Source organism: Lepidochelys kempii, chromosome 4 (genome assembly GCF_965140265.1).
Source record: "Lepidochelys kempii isolate rLepKem1 chromosome 4, rLepKem1.hap2, whole genome shotgun sequence".
In the NCBI taxonomy this organism is placed as follows: Eukaryota; Metazoa; Chordata; order Testudines; family Cheloniidae; genus Lepidochelys; species Lepidochelys kempii.
The window spans coordinates 73,558,724-73,580,678 of NC_133259.1; the positions used below are offsets into that span (position 1 = coordinate 73,558,724).

Consider the following 21,955-nt stretch of genomic DNA (forward strand, 5'->3'; position numbering starts at 1 on the left):
TAGAATTGTTAGTAGTTCTTAAGATACATGTTCTATAACATTCCGCATTAAATCCTTTCATTGAAATCACTACGAGCTTTGCATAGAAAGCAGAATATTGCCCTCTTTTTAGCCTCTTACTTAAAAAAAAATCTGTTTAAACATTTACACCACAGTCATCTGTACACTATCCAAATAATTATTAAAATCATCATCACCACAATTTAAAGGCCACATGTGATCCATATTCTTTCCTCCTTTCCCTGAGGCAGCTGGGGGATTTTCATTTTCAAGAGCTGATACAATGAAAGCATATATTATGGCATATATTAAGTCATATCAGCATTAGAGTATCTTGCTGGACCAGGCTGACTTTTTATTAAGGATCTGTGTAAAAGTGCCATTTGCATAGTACTAATTTAGAAATTGCATTGCTGCCCATTCAGATTAAGACTGCATAAAAGAGAATGGTTTTATTCACAGAGAAATGAATAGTGTTATGTGCATATCATCCATAGGAATACTATAAGATTCAGTATACGCCCTATAACATATAAAACATGCATACTAAGTTTTCACTGAGAATCAAATGGGAATATGTGGAAGGATACATCCTGTGCTAAAATGAGCTGGAATTTGTTTATCTCCATATAAGCATCTTATGTTAGATACTGCGTGGCCAACTATCTGGAGAGATTTCAGAGTAACAGCCGTGTTAGTCTGTATTCGCAAAAAGAAAAGGAGTACTTGTGGCACCTTAGAGACTAACCAATTTATTAGAGCATAAGCTTTCGTGAGCTACAGCTCACTTCATCAGATGCATATCGTGGAAACTGCAGCAGACTTTATATATACACAGAGAATATGAACCAATACCTCCTCCCACCCCACTGTCCTGCTGGTAATAGCTTATCTAAAGTGATCATCAGGTGGGCCATTTCCAGCACAAATCCAGGTTTTTTGGAGAGAGAGGCTCGTGGAGGATCATGCTATGGAATGAAAGCAAGTGAGTTCAGTTTCACATTGAATGCTATTATTGCATTTTCCTTTAATAAAATTCTTGATTAACTACTTTGGAGTATTAAGCAGGGAAGTAAGCCACGGTACTTCACCAGCTGCTAAAACGTGATGCTTTATTTAATGTTTATTAAGGGAGAATCTCTAATTGGTCTGTCAGTGAAAAAGAGCAGGCTTTCATACTATGTTTATTGTTGATTTAAGACAATACCACAGTGAAGGAATTGGCAAAAAAACAAGTCTGAACACATGTGGGAGGTAAAAGTGGAGTCCACATTAAATTCACTAAAAACCAAACATTGTAAATGCCAGTTTCACGCAGAAGTATCAGACAGGAGCATTCCCCTCCCTCATAAATTTTTCACAAAGCCAAATTTAAAAGCTGTTTCTGAATTATCCTAATTATGGATAAAACTGATTGCACTTTAGGGGTCCCAGAAGATTTGGTAAAGCACCAGCTACATAATACAAACAAACTTTCCATTACTGGAGAGCCAAATATGGATTTCATTTGCAATATCATATGTAAGAGAAGAATTTGGCTCTCAGGCTTCATTTACAAGTCTAGTCACCTAGAAAATTAAGGGGCAGAATATTATGATCTACTTCTTTTTAGTCGAGAACACAGCTAATTTTCCAATCACAGTCAAAAGAGAAATTGGACAGTTATGCTCTTTCACAGATTTATTCTCTTTGATCACATCTGTGTCTGGTATTATACTTTGGCTGCTATTTAACTTCTAGGTGCAATTCAAAGTCTTGATTATGGTCTTCGAGTCCATGACTCAAGCTATCTCAGAGACTGTCTCTTCTCTTAAGACCCACACAGCAACTGTGATAGAGAAGAGAAATTCAGCTTTTAGTCTCTGGTATTGAATTTCTAGGGCTTGGCGTAGGGTGCTCCCAGTAGCACCTAACCACCTCTTGTCCTCCGTCCTTAAAACTCGCATTAGCTGTGACGACTACAAAAAATCTTGACAGTGGCTTGGCAGCTAGTATTCTCAGACCACTGCCTACCATATTGACCTACACCATCTCAACTGTTTTTCTCCTGGTGCTCCCCATCTCTGTATCTCCCTGTTGCTTTTTGTCTCATACTTAGACCATAAGTTCTTTGGGGCAGGAACTGTCTTTCTGTTATAAGTGTCTATGATGCTACAACAATGGGCTGCTGGTCCATGAGTGGGATTTCTAGGCACTATGGTAATACAAATAATAAGAGTGACTTCAACTCTATATTGTGCTTTCAGCAGAAATTCAGAACTATGATCTCACAGCTTTAGGGTATGAGGCAAGTTACCATAGACAATACAGGGGAAGGGATGCAGATCAGGATAAGTAAAGAACACGTCAGAGATTAATTTGAATTAATTCAAGTCATCAGGGCATGTTACTATTCACCCCAGGTTGCCAAAGAAATTAGCTGAAGAAATCTCAGAGCCACTGACAATATTTGCAAACTCGTGGGTGACAGGAAAGGAAGACTGGAGAAGGGCTAACATAGTGCCCAACTTTTCAAAGGGGGGAAAAAGGAGGAGCGGGGGAACTATAAACCAGTCAGCCTGACCTTGATACTTGGATGATGAAGAGGGCGATCAATATCAGCCAACATGGATTTACTAAGATTAAATCATGCCAAACCAGCTTGATTTCCTTCTTTGATAAGGTAACAGGTTTGGTGAATAGGGGGAATGTGGAGGACATAATATGAGACTGACAGTCTCATAAGTAAGCTGGAGAAATGCAGGCTTGGTAGAACTACCATTAAGTGGATACATAATTGGTTAAACAACTGCAAACAAAGAGTAACTATTAATGGAATGAAGTCAGATTGGAATGAGGTAGCTGTTCTGGGTCTGGTGTTATTTAACATCTTTATTAATGATCAAGATGTAGGAATGGAGAGCATACTGATCAAATATGCAGATGACACAAAGTTAGGGGGGGACTGTAAACACTTTGGAGAATAGAACTAAAATTCAAAGGGGCCTTAATAAATTGGAGAACTGGACTATAGACAACACAATGAAATTCAACAAAGACAAATGTAAGGTGCTACACTTAGGAAAGAAGTACAGAATGGGGGATAACTGGTTTGGCAGCAGCACTACTGAAAATAATCTAGAAGCTGTGGTGGATCACAGCCTCAACATGAGCCAACAATGTAATGCTGTTGCAAAAAAGCAAATAGAATTTTGGGTTGCATTAACAGAGGCGTATCATGCAAGTCACAGCAGGTGATAGTACCATTCTTCTCAGCACTGGTTACTCCTCAGCTGGAGTACTGTGTCTAATTTCAGTCACCACTGTATACAAAGGATGTAGAGAAACTGGAAAGTATCCAGAAGTGAGCAACAAAGATGATCAAAGGGATTGAATGGCAACATGGGAATGACATATGAGAAAAGGCTGAAGGAACAGGGTACGTTTAGTTTGGTAAAGAGGAGATTAAAGGACAGAGGGGACATGATATAAGTCTTCAAATACTTGCAACAAATTCATTGTTTATATAAAAAAGATAGAGAAAAATTGTTCTCTTTTGCCACAGAGGGCAGGACAAGAGGCAATGGGTTCAAACTACAGTATAGCACAGGGGTGGCCAACATGTGGCTCTGGAGCCACATGCAGCTCTTCAGAAATGAATATGTGGCTCCATGTATAGGCAGCAACTCCAGGGCTGGAATTACAGGCACCAACTTTCCAATGTGCAGGGGGGTGCTCACTGCTCAGCCCCTGGCTCTGCCACAGGCCCTGCCTCCATTCCACCCCTTCCTGCCCCCTCCCCTAAGCCTGCTGTGCCCTTGCTCCTTCCCCTCTGATCCTTCTGCATGCCACGAAACAGCTGATCGGGAGGTGCGGGGAAAGAGGGGGAGGTGCTGATCAGCAGGGCTGCCAGTGGTCGGGAGGCACTGGGAGCAGGGGGGCGGGGGACTGATGGGGGGGCTGCTGATGTATTAGCTGTGGCTCTTTGGCAAATTCTTTGGTAAATTCTTGCTCCTTCTCAGGCTCAGGTTGGCCACCCCTAGTATAGCAGATTTAGATTAAATCTCAGGAAAAACTTCCTAACTGTAAGAACAATAGGACAATGGAACAAACTGCTTAGCGTAGTCATGGAAGTTCCTTCACTGGAGGTTTTCAAATAGAGGCTGGATAGCCATTTTTCTTGGATGATTTAGACACAACAAATCCTGCATCTTGGCAGGGGGCTAGACTAGGTGATCCTTGTGGTCCATTCTAACCCTATGGTTCTATGATTCAATGAAAACATCTGTTTGATCAGTCTCTCCGTGAGTTTTATATTACCCTTGTTACTAGCAAAACTACCAAATATGTTCTCTCCAATGAAACCAATATTCAAGGAGGAGAAGGAAGGAAGGAAGGAGAGCACTGTTAGGAAGTGTTGTGTATTCCTAACAAATTCAGCTAAAAGTGCTCACAGATGAGTGCTCTCAAAATGGATGTAATATTAGATACAAATAATACATTATAGAGTATAAAACAACTATCACTACATATGTATAGAGATTATAAATAGGAAAATACAAATATTACATCATACACTAAAATGAGCAGGGATTTGTTTAGGGTGGGATGAAGGAGATGAAATTACCAAAGAAGTGTTGAAAAGAAAATAACAGGGAAAATTAAAGATTGAATATAAGGAAAACTTCATGGCGGATCTTTTCTTCTCTAGAATAATCTTCCGAATAAAAAACAGTGGAAAAATCATCAACTATGTTATTTAAAACAAGAATGAAAACAGCCTTAGATAATACTGCAGAGTCTACCACTGGTGTGGGAAATAGTATAAACTCACTATATGAGTGAATAGGCTTTTTCCAGCTCCAAGATGAGAGATTCTAATGAGATCATCTAACACCAGCATACAAAAGTACCATATAAAAAGACAAATATACACACATATTTCAACAGCCATATTAAATGTTGGCCTGAAAAGAGCAAAGCAGAGAAACTCTGAGTTACCATTCCTTCCTAAACTTACTGTACTATGTAGTCTATTGGCTGAAATCTCTGGTTTGCTAAGTCAGCTTTCCACTGCTCAAAAGACATGAACTGTCCAGTAATGGACAACAGAGACATCCCCCTGCAAGGGGGACTGGTGGAAAGTCAGCGGAGGTGGCATAGCAGCTTCTGTACCAGCCTCCTCCCAACTCCCAGTATAAAGAGAGGGACAGGACATTCCAGCAGTAAGACTGACTGGAGGCGGGGAAAGTGGGCCAAGTGGAGTTCTACTCTGCCCCACTCAGTCCTCCTCTGGCATAAGGTTACCAGGGCCAGGTGCTGCTATGACAGGCTCCCTGCAGAGGTCCCCCTCTCCACCGCCTCCAAGCAGATCTCAGATGAAGTGGAGAATCTTTTCCTCTAACTTTGTGAGCCATAATACTTGAGCCTGTATGGTGAGGATGGGCTCCACCTAAACCAAAAGAGAACCAGACTGCTAGCACACAACATTAAAAAGGCCATAGCGGAGTTTTTAAACTAAGGGTTGGGAGATAGCCAACAGGTGCGGAGGAGCACATGGTTTGGAGACAGAAATCCCAAAGAGGAGGATCTATTAAAGGGGATACTCTATATTCTAGTAAAGAGGAGAGGATAGAACTTGCCTATGTACAGGTTGGAACTGAAGACAAAATGTCAAATGAAAAAGAGTCCCATTCAATTACATTACATGAAGACTGACAACTAAATACTGACAAATTTTATAAGGGTCTGTATACAAATGCTAGAAGTCCAAGATGGGTGAACTTGTGTGCCTAGTATTACATAAGGATACCAATATAATAGGCATCACAGAACCTTGGTGGAATGATGATAATCAGCGGGACACAGTAATGCCATGGTACAAAATATACAGGAATTACAGAGTAGGTCATACTGATGGGGGAGTGGCAATATATGTGAAAGAAAGCCAAATCAAATATAGTAAAATTCTTAAATGACTCAAACTATATCATAGTATCTCTGTAGAAAGAAATTCAACACTTGAACAATAAGAGTTCAGCAATAGGAATATACTACCAACCACCTGACCAGGATGGTGACAGTGACTATGGAGATTAGAGAGACTACATAAAGAAAATCCAATAATAATGGGGGATTTCAACTATCCCCCATATTGATGGGGTACATGACACCTCAGGACATGATACATAAATAACATTTCTTGACTGCTTCTTGGAGCAGTTGGTCTTGGAACCCACAAGGGGACAGGCAATTCTTGATTTAGTCCTAAATGGTGCACAGGTTCTGGTCCAAGAAGTGAATATAGTTGAACCACTCAGTAATAGCAACCACAATGTAATCAAACTTAACATCTTTGTAGGGAGGAAAATGCCAAATAAACCCACTACAGTAGCATTCAACGTCAAAAAGGGGAACTACACAAAAATGAGTAAGCTAACTTAATGGAAATTATAAGGAACTGTCACAAGAGTGAAATGGAAGCTGCATGGAAACTCTTTTAAAAAACACCATAGAGGTTCAAACTAAAAGTACACCCCAAATAAAAAACACAATACAAGGACCAAAAAATGCCACCATGGCTAAATAATAAAGTAAAAGAGGCAGTCAGAGACAAAAAGACATTGTTTACAAATTGGAAGCTAAATCCTAAGGAAAATAGGAAAGAGCATAAACTCTGGCGAGTAAAGTGTAAAAGTATAATTAGGCAGGCCAAAAAAGAATTTGAAAAGCAACTAGCAAAACACACAAAAACTAACAGCAACAATTTTTTTAAATACATCAAAAGCAGGAAGCCTGCCAAAGAATCAATGGAGCCATCCCTTGGGTACAGCAAATCAGGCTGACCGCTCCAGGCCCCATGCTTTGGGGGGGTCCCACAAGCCGGTGCAATTGGCCGGCGCAGTCGGTTCCGGAAGTGACAGATTTGTCACTTCCACCCCAGGCCCCGCACCCCATATGGACAGCCTTGAGTAGAACCACTAGACTATTGTAGCACTGAAGGAGACAGGGCATTTGTGGAGGAGCTAAATGAATTATTTTCATTGGTCTTCATGGCTGAGGATGTGAGGGAGATTCCCACATCTAAGCCATTATTTCTAGATGACAAATCTGAGGAAGTGTCCCACACTGAGGTGTTGATAGAGGAGGTTTTGGAACAAATTGTAAATTAAACAGTAATAAGTCAGCAAGACTGGACGGTATTCAGCCAAGAGTTTTGAAGGAACTTAAATATGAAAATGCAGAACTACTAAGTGTGTTATGTAACCTATCACTTAAGTCACCCTGAGTACCAGATGACTGGAGGATAGCTAATGTGATGCCAATTTTTTAAAAAAGCTCCAGAGACAACCCTGGCAATTACAGGCTGGTAAGCCTAATTTCAACACCATTCAAATTGGTAGAAACTCTGTAAAGAAGAGAATTATCAGATACATAAGATGAACACAATATGCTGGGGGAAAAGTCAACATGACTTTTGTAAAGGGAAATCATGCCTAACCATTAGAATTCTTTGAGGTTATCAACAAACAAGTAGACAAGGGTCATCCAGTTGATATACTGTCTTTGACTTTCAGAAAGCCTTTGTCAAAGTCCCTCACCAAAGGTTCTTAAGCAAAAGTAAGCAGTTATGGGATAAGAGGGAAGGTCCTTTCATAGATCAGTACCTGCTTAAAAGATAGGAAGCCAAGGCTAGGAATAAATGGTTAGATTTCACAATGGAGAGAGGTAAATAGCTGAGTCCCCCAAGGTTCTGTACTAGATCACGTGTTGTTCAACATATTCATAAATTATCTGGAAAAGGGTAAACAGTGAGGTGACAAAGTTTGCAGAAAATACAAAATTACTCAAAATAGTTAAATCCAAAGCAGACTGCAAAGACTTACACAGGGATCTCACAAAACTGGGTGACTGGGCAACAAAATGGAAGATGAAATTCAATGTTTATAAATGCAACTTAACACACATTGTAAAACATAATGCCAACTATACATACAAAATGTTGAGGTCTAAATTAGTTGTTACAACTCAAGAAAGAGATCTTGGAGCGATTAAGGATAGTTCTCTGCTCAACGTATAGCAGCAGTCAAAAAACTGAACAGAATGTTAGGAACCATTAGGAAAGGGACAGCTAATAAGAGAGAAAATATCATAAGGTGACTAAATAAATCTATGGTACACCCACACCTTGAATACTGCATGCAGTACTTGTCACCCCATCTCAAAAAACATATATTTGAACTGGAAAAAGTAGAGAGAAGAACATAAAAATGATTAAGGGTATAGAAAACCTTCCATATGAGGTGAGAGTTAAGAGACTGGGACTCTTCAGCTTAAGAAAGAAAAAGTTGAGGGAGGGTATGACAGAGGTCTATAAAATCATGAATGGTACGGAGAAAGTGTATAAAGAAGTGTTATTTCTGCAGGGTGTAGCCCGAAGATACTATGTCAAGCACCCAATGGTCCGAGGTCAGCTACGACCAGGCTGACCGGAAGGGGGCACAGGCGGTTGAGGAAAGAACAAGGGGGTGGATCCTGGAAAGTGACTAAGGTGCTGTCCTTGGGCACATCCTCAAAATACCTGCTTCTCGCTTCCTTGGCCTCTGGAAGAACCAGGCTGGGCAGAGGAATGGGCAGACTAAGGGTGACGCTGTTTAAATCCTTTGTCTCTGTCTTTCCTGTAGGAGATGGACAGGGGGACACCCCAGGACCTTGATGGAGGTGGAGGGGATGGAATGGCTTTCTAGGACAGCTGACGGGTGCGTAGGCCCAAGGAATGGAGGGTGGCATGGGAGTCTTTAAGGCCATAGAGCTGCGCATTGGTCAACTCTGTTCCCTCAAACAGAAGGTCCAGAGAACTGTAACCAGGAGCTGCACCTCATCACCACCGCAGAGGCAACAACCCTGGCTGCCAAGTCCGTAGCATCCCAGGCTATCTGGAGAGCCTCTTGCCACCGCTTTGCCCTCTTCCACCAAGGCAGTGATCTCCTGGGCTCGGTCCTGTGGGAGGCCCTCCTTGAACTTGCTGATGGAGTCCCACAGGTTGAAGTTGTACCTGCCTAGCAGGGCCTGATGGTTAGACATCGGAACATGCAGGCTGGCTGTCGAATAATTTTCCTGCCAAACAAGTCCAGCCTCTTGGCATCTTTATGTTTTGGTGTGCCACTCATCTGACCCTTTCATTGATGGCAGACATGACCAGGGACCCTGCTGGAGGGTGGGTGTACAGGTACTCAAATCCCTTTGTGGGCACATAGTACTTCTTTTCCACCTTCTTGGAGGTAGGTGGAATGGACGAGTGGGTCTGCCACACAGACTTGGCAATTTTAAGGACCCCTGGGTGGATGGGCAATGCAACCTGGGCCAGGGTGGAAGGTATGACATTAAAGAGGTCGTCGGACTCCTCCGCTAACTCCTCAACCTCCAAGTTCAGGTTGGCAGCCACCCTTTTGAGCAGGGTCCACTGCTCCTTGAAGTTGTCAGAGAGGCTGCTTGTTTGCAAGAGGCCCCCGAACGCTTCATCCAGAGATGACAAAGATTACTGCACAGCAGAGGGAGGGGCGGCTTCCCCTAGCTCATCCAGGGCATCGGAGCCCGCTGTGTTGCCCCCGTGTCAGATTCGACACCGTGCTCCAACACGCAGGAGCTGGGCTGGTCTCACGGGCTGGTGGTGATTCGCCTTTTATAGGTGAGGGGCTGAACTCCCCTTCAGGCTTGGACCATGGCCCTTCCAGTGACATCACAGAGCTGTAGATGTCTGAGTCTGCCAACTGACACTCATCGGCGACCAGTGAGGAGAGGGCAAGAATCCATGCCAGCCTGAAGAGCAGTACCAGGGAGCCGGAGACCGGTGGTGACTGGGAACAATCCTGCACAGGGGGGACTGACGCCTGGAAGACCGCCTAGGTGATGGTGAGCTGCGCCATGATAAACTCTGGCGGGAGGCCCGATAGTACCAGGGGTACAGGGATCAGCATCGTGACTCAGGTGTGACTTGCAGGCAGAGACCTTGGCATCAGGGACCTGTGTCTTCTAACCAGGGACTGAGGCTGTGGTGCCAGGGTCCAAGGCCGCAGTGATGGGGACTGATGCCTGCAGTCCAGGGATTGGGGACACTCCCACTGCTTTAGGGGGTGGTCCCATAACCAGCTTGCCCATAGATGCCGGGACCTGGGCTAGGTCTGTCGTCTGGCTTGACGTCTGGTGCCGGTCAGCCTACTTGCTGTTTGGCTGCCAGGCCCACTTTGGGCACAGATGACCCTATTAGGGGCTGATACCCCCTTCTGCTCCCAGAAGTCAGAGGCAGGTCCCTGGCTGGACTAGGGGGGCTGACCCCAGAAGTACCCCCAAGCAGCTTTGGGGTGGGCACATGACCTGACACAGGTCCTTTGCCTGAAGCCCCCTTTTCCTGTGGTGCCGGTGGGCCCGTCGACTTTGACTGCTTCTTAGGCACCGGGGGGGGGAACAGTGCCAGGTGGATTCCGGTGCTGGTGGTGTACTGTGTGCCAACACCAAGGTGTCGGGCACGGAGTCCAATCGAGAGGGCTTCGAGGTAAGATGAAGCGAAGCCTCCACGAGGAGGGCCCTTAAGCAGATATCCCACTCCTTCTGAGTTCGAGGGCAAAAAACTTATTTCAGATCCTGCACTTATCCTTTCTGTGGGACTCCCCCAATCACTTTAAACAGCTCTCCTGGGGGTCAGTAACAGGCTTCAGCCAGCTGCACACTGAACATGGCTTAAAGCATGGGGAATGGGGCATGCCGGGCTCCGAGACGAAGTCCCAGCTGGGTCTCTAATGCCTAAACTCTACTCTAACACTTAACTTAAAGGTCTAACTCAATACCTATCAACTAACAACAAAGGAGACAGAACAATGGACTGTAAGAATCACTAATGCTTTTGTGATGCAAAACAAGGCGCTCTGACCAATCGTCATAGGCGGTAAGGAGGAACAGAGAGGATGTAGGGTCAGCAGCACCTAATATACCAGCACATGAGCACGGCAAAAATCTCCAGTGACTGTTCTTGTGGGCATGCACACATCTAGAATGGAATCGACATGAGCAAGCACTCGAAGAAGAATTGTTGTTTGGCTGGTAATATTCAGAGTGCTATGAACTGTATATTACATTACATTATATTGAATTATATATGGAGAGTTTTAAACTTTGTAAAAGTGCTCAGATCATTAGGTAATTATTGTTTATATTACAGTAGTGCCTAGAGATCCCAAACAAGATCAGTTTCTCACTGTGCTTGGTGCTGTACATATACATAGAAGGAGACAATCCCCACCCCCAAAGAGTTTACAGTCCAAATATACAAGACAAAAGGCACAGAGGAAGTTATCTGTCCCAGATTATACAGCAAGTTATAGACAGATGAGAGAGTAGAAGTCCATTCTCATGAGTCACAGTGCAGTACCCTGCACCCCCGGAACATGCTCCTCTCTAAATACGGGCACTTCTTATTATACATAATTACACTCAGTACAGATACATGAGAAGCATCAACAATAAACATTTTCCCACACTGTTCTGCTAATGTACCTTAAGGAAAACTGGAGGTTCCAGAGTAGTTTAAATTCTACATTGATACAGTCTTATGATTTGTGGTGCAGTAGCACTGGAATTCAGGACCCATGCTAAGTGCTGCATAAAATGTGTAATAAAAAGCCCACTGTTTCTTCCACAAAAAACTTTCTGCTGAGGTGACAAACAGTGATGCAGAAACTGGACTGAGACCACCCAATTTTTTTTCATGTATCAAAATGAATAACAATCTGCTATTACCATCTTTCCACCACTCGTGACCTGGGAGATTAACCACTGACATTACTTAGCTTTTATGGATGGGATATTTGAAAAGCACCTAAGTGACTTAATAGCAAGTGTCCCACCGAAAGTCAGGGAGCTCCTTACTCACTGAGACACTTCTGCAATGTTCACACTTTATCTTATTAATAATAACTTGAACCATCATCTCTATCACCTTTGTGTTTTTCAGCAGTAGAACGACAAAACTCTTGCTGACTTTGCTCTGACTTTGGATTTCCTATGAACACAGTACAATGTCAAAGAGCTCCTTATATTCCTTTCATAGACACTGTAATGGCTGAAAGGTCTCCCAAGATATTATGCTATAGATATTTAGTGAGACTATTATTTTTAATGTGCACCCAATAGATACACTGTAATGTTTTGAAGGAAAAGTCCATTTCCATGCATAGGTCTAATTCTTGGACAGGAATGGCCTAGTGGATGTAATTGGACTTGTCTCACCAACCTCTGCTCACTTGGGAGACAATGAGATGGGCCAAGGACCAACAAGAAAAGAAAAGGGGCCTTCCCATAGTTTAAGTGCAAACATGAATAGATAATAAATAAAGAGCACTTATACACCCTTTTACATATTTAAACTGCTGAACACACATTAACAAGATAGGTTAGCATGAGCTTTATTTTCTGAATGCGGAAACTGAAGCTGAGAGAAGAAGCTACTTCCACACAGCAAGACAATACTGGAGAAAGCATTTGAACACTAGAGTGTCTGATCCCCAATCATGATGCAGCTTCACAGTGAATCTGCATCAGAAACCAGATAATTAATACATATTATGTATTATTTGTCTGATTTCTAAGGCTAATGTGTCTGTCCAGCAGTCTCCTTTGCTGGCAGTTTGTTTCCCAAATTATAGCCCTAAAAGAACTTTTAACTGTCAAAAACTGGAATTTATAGATAATATACAGGCAGAATCCTTTGCTCAAACAGTGACATTCAGTGTATCACTATAGAAAATATACTGTTTGTACTCACTGGTATTTTATTGTATTTGACTCTATAGGAATAAAATGGTTGTTGAAGCAGCAAGTACCATATTAGAGCTATTTGCATTGTATTTGTGAAATGCACCAATATGAAACTATTCACTTCCATCATGGCTGCTAGCAACATGTAATGCCGTGCCGTGGGTGGTTCAAAGCATCTGCTATGAAAGGTGTAGGAGTTGGGAAGCAGTGACAATTTATACTCCCATTGATTTTATAGCAAGAAGAGAGAAGGAGAGAGGCAGAAACAAGTAGCTTCACTCAAGATGGAAGCATGAAGAAAATTAGAATAAACATGTCTTGATGAAAGTTGTTGGGATATTCCATTAAGGAAAAATAACAAGTGATGGTCCAGCTAAATTATAACTATACACTGCTCAACCTTGGCAAAGCACACCACAATAGAAGTGCTATGGTTTGTGAAAGCAACTTAGGACAGAAGTACCAAAGTGTGTAACTAGAGACAATATTCTTCCTCCAAGGCAAAGTGCAGCCTTTAAAGCATGTGTAGTGACCAGCGATCACAGTACTTTCCTTAACAGCCCCTTACAAACTCAGGTCCCAACTCTTCTTCCCTTCATGGGTCCTCATTTTATTCCCAAATCTTGAATTCCAGCCTTCTGTGGGGGTAAGGGGACTCCTCTTTCCAACAACATATCCACAAACACAGTCACAGCAATTAACCAACACCACCCCTCCTGCATAAGGGAAAATAAATAATATATTGGGATCTCAACACATTTCTGCCCAGACTTGTGATGACAGCTGGGCACTACTAAAGGCACGGCATTCTAAATGGGGGGAAAATCTGTTGCATTAGCTATTGGTGTAATCACACTATTAATCACATTATTTTGAGAGGCTATTGGTCGTTCAAACTGCTTGTCATTTGAACAATGAGGACACAGTTATCTATAGCAACTTGTTCATGCAATCCACTAATTGATTCACATTTTTCTTTGGTAATTTTTACAGTTTTCAAATTGGATTTTTTTAAATGAGGAATTAAGGGTTCCTGAATTGTACATTGTTTCTCCAAATCAGTGTTTCATTTGTGGCTAGGTATTTGGATTCAATTGTCAGATATCCTGTCAGTTCACCATATTGTTTATAAATTAATCTGTTTTACATTTGATACATATATTCTGCTTTGTTGTGTGACAATCTACTGTACATCTAGATAAACACAAGATAATAAACACTCCAAAGCTGCATTTAGTCTAAGTGGGTCAGTTCTAATGAGCAAGCATGACATTTACATGTAACAAGCAGATTGATCGGAGTGTTGAAAAACGGAATATGGCATCAACTCAGGAAATATGCATATACATGGAGTTTAGGTTATCCAATTTTCTTACATCCAAAATGTCCCTCTCAAGCATTGATCTCCGAATCAATTTAGATTAAACAGTATCTGTGATTTAGATGTGGCAAATTTTTGCCAGCATTACCTTTTCACTTACAATACAAAAAATGCCCTCATTTCAATACATCTAGATAAAATCCAGCATGGACAGAACAGAAAGAGAACACAGTTGCAGTGATCATACACTCTGCTCCTTAGAGAAAAGGACGTTATGAACAGTATATTTCCTGAGCTACAACTTGATATACTGTACAAGCAAGAACAATCTAGGGGTGTACCTTTAAAAAACAGTAATACGCCCAGCAACAATCAGCTACATACAACTTTGTCCAGAGATTTTGAAATAGGAATACCATGACCATGCTGTGTATTTATTTTTTCTAACACAAACTGAACTGCACTGTGCAAAAACAAAAAGCTAACTGGATATATACACTGCAAAATTTACAACCAATCCCTTCATAGATACTATAGCAAGGCTGCTTCCACAGATACCTAAAGAAATGGGGGGGGGGGGGAAGTGAAAGAAATATAGACACCTCCCAGATATATACAAAATATACTCCAGGTCTTTGTTCAGTTTAGACACCCATTGAAAGGTGTAAATAATGGTTACATTGTTAGATTTCTAACTCCAACTAGCTCCAAATACTGTGTGAGTGGCTCTCTCATAGTTCACAGTGGGCTCCCTTGACCCAGCTAGACAAGCGTGAAAACATGAAATAAATGAAGGTTAACAAAGGACTGGTCTGGGAAACAGTCCACATTAAAAGCTTGCAGTGTTACTACTATGCATATAAGACTGTGCATTTGAATTCCATAAGTCTTAAATATTCACAATCACAATATTAATTCCAGACATTACTTCAAGAAGCCAAATGGAAAAATCTTTCATATCTGCTACACCAGGATATTCACTAGCCTTAGAGGCATGCACCCAAAGCAAATAAGGAAACTGCAAAATAATACCATATTTGTAAACGGAAAACTATTTATCACAATACCTTTTTGTGTTTGTCCCTCTTCCATATTCTCTTCCATGGCTACCTTTCTTCACTACAAACTGCTACACAGAATTAATCAAAAGCTTCAATTAGATGTTGGAAAAAGTGTGGGGTGCTTTTTTCCTGGGAAGCTCCAACAGCAGAGGCTTAGGCAAGTCCTCAGAGCTTAGCTAAGGCTCTCTCACTCTCCTTGTTTGCTTGGAGACAGGCTGTCAAGTGTAATTTCATTCAAATTACTCTTCCGTGAAGATTATCAATTTTTCTTCTCAAAGCTGCCCATTGTATATCACTGTAAACAGGTATTCAAATGAACAGCCAGTGAATTTTAGGGGGAAATTTGGTGTCCGTCCCAGTAGCAGTGACACTGTAATTCATAAGCCTTGCTTTGCATATAAAATGGGGGAAAGAAATTGAGGTTTGTATTGAAATCTGCGTTTTAAATTGGAAACAGGCTGCACTGAGAACAGATGGAGGGGAGTCCTCCTAACATGAAGCAGACCACCAACCCATAATTCCCCCTATTTGCTACCAAAGTGGGAAAACCCAGATGCCTGTGGGTTCTTTATGCTGCAGTAGTTGTCTCACTCTCGGTCAGATTCATTACTAATATTCTCCTTCATTTTCTCGCTCTCTCATATATTTATACTATTTGGGTATAATTAGTATTAGAAATACATACTATTATACTTATTCTATAATGTATTCTGACAGGCTGCAAAAGGGTTTGTTCAAAAGAAGGATACACCTTTATAGTTTAAGGTGGGTTTTTTTCAAGTATATATATAAAAAAGCAGAAAGTATGAAATAGAGAATATTACTGACTGCCCATCAAATCCTCTATTTAAGGTAAATTATCTCTCACAATGCCACAAATTGACAGATGTGAATTTAAAATAAGACAGCGAGATGTTTAAATAAATATTCTATCCATTTTTTTCCTGCAGTATAGCATGCAAAATTATCAGCAGGCTGTAGTACCTTATTAAAAGATGGAACCTTTTCAAGATGGTGAAGCTTAAAACAAAACAAAAACAAAACCCCACACATTACACAATCTTTGTCATGGATTGTTGGAGGAAAAACACAGGTTCAGTACATTGTGGGGGCACTTACTTGTTTGGGGAGCTGTGCAGTCTGATTTGAAATGCAAATTGGACACTGCAGTCTATCAATAAATTAGCATTTTTGTACCTTGGCCTGTTGAGTGGCATAGCATCATCTTAAGAGTTTGAATACTTCCTAGAAGTGCAACAAGAAAAACACACACAATGTGTGTTCTGGGGTTTTTTTCCCCATCCTCCTGGGAAAACATGACTAATTCTCACCATGAATCTAAAATGTCAAGACTTAAAATGGGTAAACACAGAAGCAAAACTATTTTTAATGTGATGTTATTAAAAGGGACCCCCTCACCAGCTCGCTCTAAGTTTAAAATTGTTTTCAAGTCTGCTAAATATTTTGTATACTATTTTGTTTGTAACAGTTCACATCAACAGAAATTTCATGAATTTGTACATTCAGATAGATACCTACCTGACCATTCTGTTTTTAAAATACACCTATCTAGCACTTTCGTTGCATGTACACCTCTTATATGGAATAGATAAGGACCAATTTACAACAGATTCAGTCTTCCCAGACCCCCTAGATATTTTTCAAACCAAAATCTCCCAAAACCACCACTCAGCTGCTCATCTATCTAAGATGGCTTCAACATTGTAGTATGCAAGGATCTTGCCTCCCCCAGAAAATCTGGGGAAACAAATGAGCTTGCAGCATGACCTAAAAATCCACAGATTTGGATTTTGTTGAATTGCATCATAAAATGCATGTCACAGCTGAACATTCCTTATTGAGAACACCCTCCTCTAGGCCCCCCATTATTAAACCAGGGGAGTATTAGCTTAAGCACCTGAGAGGAACTGAACTACCATGGTATCATAAGGGGAGATGTGAGGTGAGAAGACCTATTAGAGCCCACTAGGGACAGTGTATCTCCTCCCCAAGGCAGCAGTACTATGGTTACTACCAGACCCCTCTGAGAACCTCACTATCAAAGGCAACATCAGCTGATTTGTGCATACCCTGCCAGTGGTGTCTCCAGAAGGTCTCAGCACATCACATGGCTACACAGCACAGCTAACCCATCGAGCCTCTTTGTGCTCCATCCAGGAGATGGCGATCTCTTGGAAAAAGTGAGCTTGAAGCTTCTCTGAGCAGGGAACACACACAAGGAAGTAGGGTTACCAGATGCTGGCTATTATCCAGTGGCAGAGGATGTATCCGGATTGCTTCTACTCTTTGTGGGGCCCTTTGCACAGCACAAACAAAAGGGACTTGTGTAAGAGTTTGGTTTCAGAAAGGTAGACCCTAAGAACAAACCAGACATGCAGAGAATGGGACCGGACCTCAAGTCTTGCCTTACGTTTGTGGCAGAAATTCAACAGTGAGACCTCCTAAATAAGGTGAATGGCTGAGACCAAATTGGGAGCAAGTCCACAGAACAAACCTTCTCTATGTGATGTTTCATTTTCCACAAGCCAGGGCTGTGAGTTCAGACTCTGGAATGGGTTAGTGACCACTAGAAAAATTGCTTTCCATAACAGGAGAGAGCATGGACTGGTGAAGTTAGGACCAAATAAGTCTGAACTGAGAGCAAGTGAGAACTAGATTTAACTAAAAGGGATAGAGCCACACGAAACAAGAGTCCTAGAGAAAGAGACTGCCCTAAGGAGCCTAGCTACGGGAGAAGAGGTGTGAACCCCACTGGGAAGCTTCCTATGGACTTTAATAGAGCTGAGGGCAGAGGTCTGGACCCTAATGGAGATAGCACAGAGACTCTCTGAACCCCATTCTGGAAGAACTCCAGAAAGGACGGTGTGATAGGGTGTCCAACCCACACAAGGCTTAAAAGGGTTAAAGTGGCCAGGTATGCCAATTTACTTCTCAGGCTGCACCAGGAGGAGCAACCAGGGATTGATTAAATAAAGCTCATCTTGACAGGAACAGGAGGTGCCTGTATAAAACCCAGAGACTCAGAGAAAGGGGCTGCAGGGAAGTAGGCTGCAGTCATTCCGTGAGCAGAGGGAGTTGGAAAGCTGACAAACCCAGAGAGGTGGGAAGCCAGGAAGATGGGAAAGCAGCAAGGTAGGACAGAGCAGGCCTTGGCTGCTGACTAGAGGGCCCCTGAGCTGGAACTTGGCATAGAGGACAGGCCCAGGTTCCCCTACCAGCTACTGGGGGCATGTCACAGGCCAGGCAAAGGACAGCGGACTGCCTGGGATGATTTATTCTAGAAAGACTTTGTTACATACCTCCTGTGGAAGGGGAAACCACATAGTGACCTGGCCTGAAGGCCAAGCCATGAAGAGGTGGCTGCAGTTCCTGAAGCCAGATGGGCTGCGGGGCAGGAAGGATAGGTAAAGATACCACCAGAGAAGGGTGCTACACCTGGCAGAGCTAATCCCCAGGACTGCCAAGAGGAGGCACCACCAGCAGCAAGTGAACCCTGTGACAGAGTGGATTGTAAATGTCTTGGCTAACATCCAATGGAAAAAAAAAAAAAGACAGACCATGCCCTACAATAAGCAGAGTAAGTACACTTCTTTCATGAAGGTAGATTAACAACAAGGACATGGATGAACATTCCTGGATTTGAAAGGAAAGAGGGTTCATAAGATTTGTGGGGTGGAACTGATGTGTAGGAAACCCTTTCTTTCTGCTAGGCAAAGACAGATCATAGGGTAGCTTGTGGGAGGGGCTGGGCACACCAGGCCCGTCTATATCATTGTGGGGCCATACAGAATCATAAGTCACTGATTTCTTTCTGCTTTCTTAGACACATAGGAAGTAGAGGAAGGAAGACCTAAGATACCTCCCTCACCTTTGAAATGGAGAAGGTACCCTGTTCCTATGCGTAAGGACCAAGGCATTTTCAATCATATCTGGGAACTAGGGAGCTGAAGCTTGATGTGAAAGAAGTTGATCAAAGGAGGCCAGGTACCAGATGTGACATTCCCCTCTGGTTTTATCCAGACCGGTGATCAGCTAGGTCACCCCAATCCTTGACTCTGGGAGCCAGCCTTACCTTGCTCTGCTGTGAGAACCCTCACTCCTGAGCTATTCACGCACAGCCTCTGGCATGTAAGCTGCTCCTTGAGTTGTGCAACCGAATGACACTAGCCAATATCTCCGGTCCCAGACACAACCCTAGGAACCTCCATCTTGCAGTGCCCAGTTATGCCCGCTGGACGCTGCAAGCTTATATGAGTTCGTCAGTTTAACAAGGAAATTGATATATAGCAGCCTTGTTATCCCAAAGGGAGCCTCTGACATGCTTCAAACCAAACGCATTGTTTCAGTTAGGATAAACAAATTTATTAACTATAAAGATAGATTTTAAGTGATTATAAGTCAAACCATAACAAGTCAGATTTGGTCAAATGAAATAAAAGCAAAACACATTCTAATCTGATCTTAACACTTTCAATGCCCTTACAAACTTAGATGCTTCTCACCACAGGCTGGCTGGTTACTCTTCAGCCAGGCTCTCCCCTTTGATCAGCGCTTCAGTCGCTTGGTGTAGTGTCTGTAGATGTTGGTGGAAGAGAGAGAGAGAGAGAGAGAGCATGGCAAATGTCTCTCCCTTTTATCATGTCCTTTCTTCCCTCTTGGCTTTGCCCCCCCCCTTCAGAGTCAGGTGAGCATTACCTCATCACAGTTCCAAACTGACCAAAGGAAGGAGGGGTGACTCCCTTGAGAGTATAACGGATTCTTTTGTTGCTGCCTAGGCCACCGGCCTTTGTTCCTGTGAGGCTGGGCTGGGTTTGTCCCATACCTGTCCTGATGAGGGTGAACTGCCTCTCTGCTCTTGGAGAGTTTTGGCCTGGGCTTATTTTAAGACATGAGGATACATTTTCAGCCTCATAAATACATACATGAAATTAAAACCTATAACATTACTGTAACAACAATGTTCAGTGCATCATGAGCCTTCTGAAGACACCCGACATGACAAACTTTGTATTGGATATCATACAATCATTTTACAAGGATTAACATAGGGGTGCTAGGTGTTCCCCTGAGGTACAGAGCATCACACCAGGTCACTTCTTGGCTGAAGACTTCCCACTAGAGATAGCATTCATCCAGATGGAGGCCTTTCTGGTTCAGCACAATGTCTGGGCACATGTAGGGCCTTGACAGACCCCAGGATTTTCTCTTCCTAGTGGAAGACATCATTAGAATCTGGAAGAGATTACTCCAAGTTCAGCCTTGATGATTCAGGTAGGCCATCATGGGGGCATTGTTGGACCTGGTTAGAATGTGGCTCTCAAGTCCCCCATAGCCAATCTACTGGCCGCTCAAAACAATGGATGGTGAGGTCAGGCTTTTGTTCCTGAGGAGATGATGCCTCGACTGACTGAACTGTGACTGCTCCATCCATATTGATGCACTGAGAGTCCAGAAGTGAGGTTCGCTTTATAGTGTGAGACCCTGTCAGCTCCCAACTGAGATGTGATTTTTGTGGTTGAACGAAAGGAATTAGGTCCTGTGTTCTCCTCTATTGAGGAAAAGAAGAAAAGCAGATGTTGGAGAGGCAAAGAATGAATTCAAGCCTGGGACCAGATTCTAACAGAGCAATATGGTGCTATGCACAAATAGATAGGCACTAAGCCACTAACGTGGACAAGTTCAAGTAGAGTCTCTAGTTTGAGGATTATGTCAGGGGTGGTAAAGACTGTCCACCATTACCTTTATTACAGAAGTGTCTGTGAGGGAGTAAGAGAACTCTTCTCCCAATTCACTACCAAGCTGAGCTGCCAGAATCTCAAATGTCGGGGACTGGGCCAGACTGGGAGTTATTCAGACCCCTTTCTTCCTGAAGAATGCTTCAACAACCACAATTATGTTCAAAACAGTCCTTGGGGCTGACCAATACTAAACGAAAGAACTTGGTGTTAAACTGGAAGTGCAGGTGTCCTGCAGAGAATCTGAGGAACCTCTGGTTGGTTTTTATTATAGGATATTACTGGTAAGCCTCCTTTAGAGCAATGGGTGCCAAACAGTCACACAGACCTATGACTGTTAGCAATAAGTGAAGAGACTCTATTCTGAAGGTTTGACACACTGATTCAGCACACTAAACACATCTTGCACCAGCTGAAGCTTCAGAAGTCTTGAGGTATAGCCCCATGTAGAACACATTGCACTGCAAAGTTATGGGTGTTGTGGCCAGGATGTAGGTGGCCTGGCCTAGTAGTCAGAGCAGGAGTCAGATCTAGTGGGCAGAGCAGATATCCAGATGTGGGGGAAAGCCAAGGGTCAGCACCAAAGTCAACTACTTAATTACCAGAGCCTTGGGTCAAACCAGGGTCAGGAATTGAAGCTGTGGGTCACAGCCAAGGTCAGATACCAAATGCCAGAGCCCAGGTCAATCCAGAGTCAGTGTTAGAAGTTGGAGGCCACCGTTGCAGACAGGACTGGTAACTGATGGTGGAAGTGAGGTTAAGGCAGGAACTAGACAAGAAGCAATGATCAAGCACAGAGCAGGAGCATACTGGGAACAGGAGCAAAGGCAGGGAGGAGGCAGGAACCAGAGCAGAGCAGGAATCAGGAACAAGTTTCAGTTCAAGAAGCAGGTACAAGCAGGGTCAAATGCAGCCACAACAGGAAATCACCTTGTTGCTCAGACAACTTCCTGTGCCTCATTCTGATTTATATAATGTGGTTGGACAAATTGGTGGAGCCCAGGTGATCCTCCAACCAAGGTTTCCCT

General features: G+C 42.8%; 1 protein-coding gene across 2 annotated transcripts in view; it reads right to left on the reverse strand.

The window, feature by feature from the left end:
• The window catches only part of GPM6A (glycoprotein M6A), a 344,803-nt gene that overhangs the window by 208,072 nt on the left and 114,776 nt on the right, over positions 1-21,955 (reverse strand). The window contains exon 1 of one of the 2 annotated variants that reach the window (XM_073341666.1): positions 15,178-15,687. The exons of the other annotated variant lie outside the window; for it this stretch is intronic. Coding sequence (XP_073197767.1) covers positions 15,178-15,214 — 37 coding nt within the window. The 5' untranslated portion in view covers positions 15,215-15,687. Of the gene's footprint in view, positions 1-15,177; positions 15,688-21,955 lie in introns of those variants that run through there. 2 annotated transcript variants of the gene reach the window in all.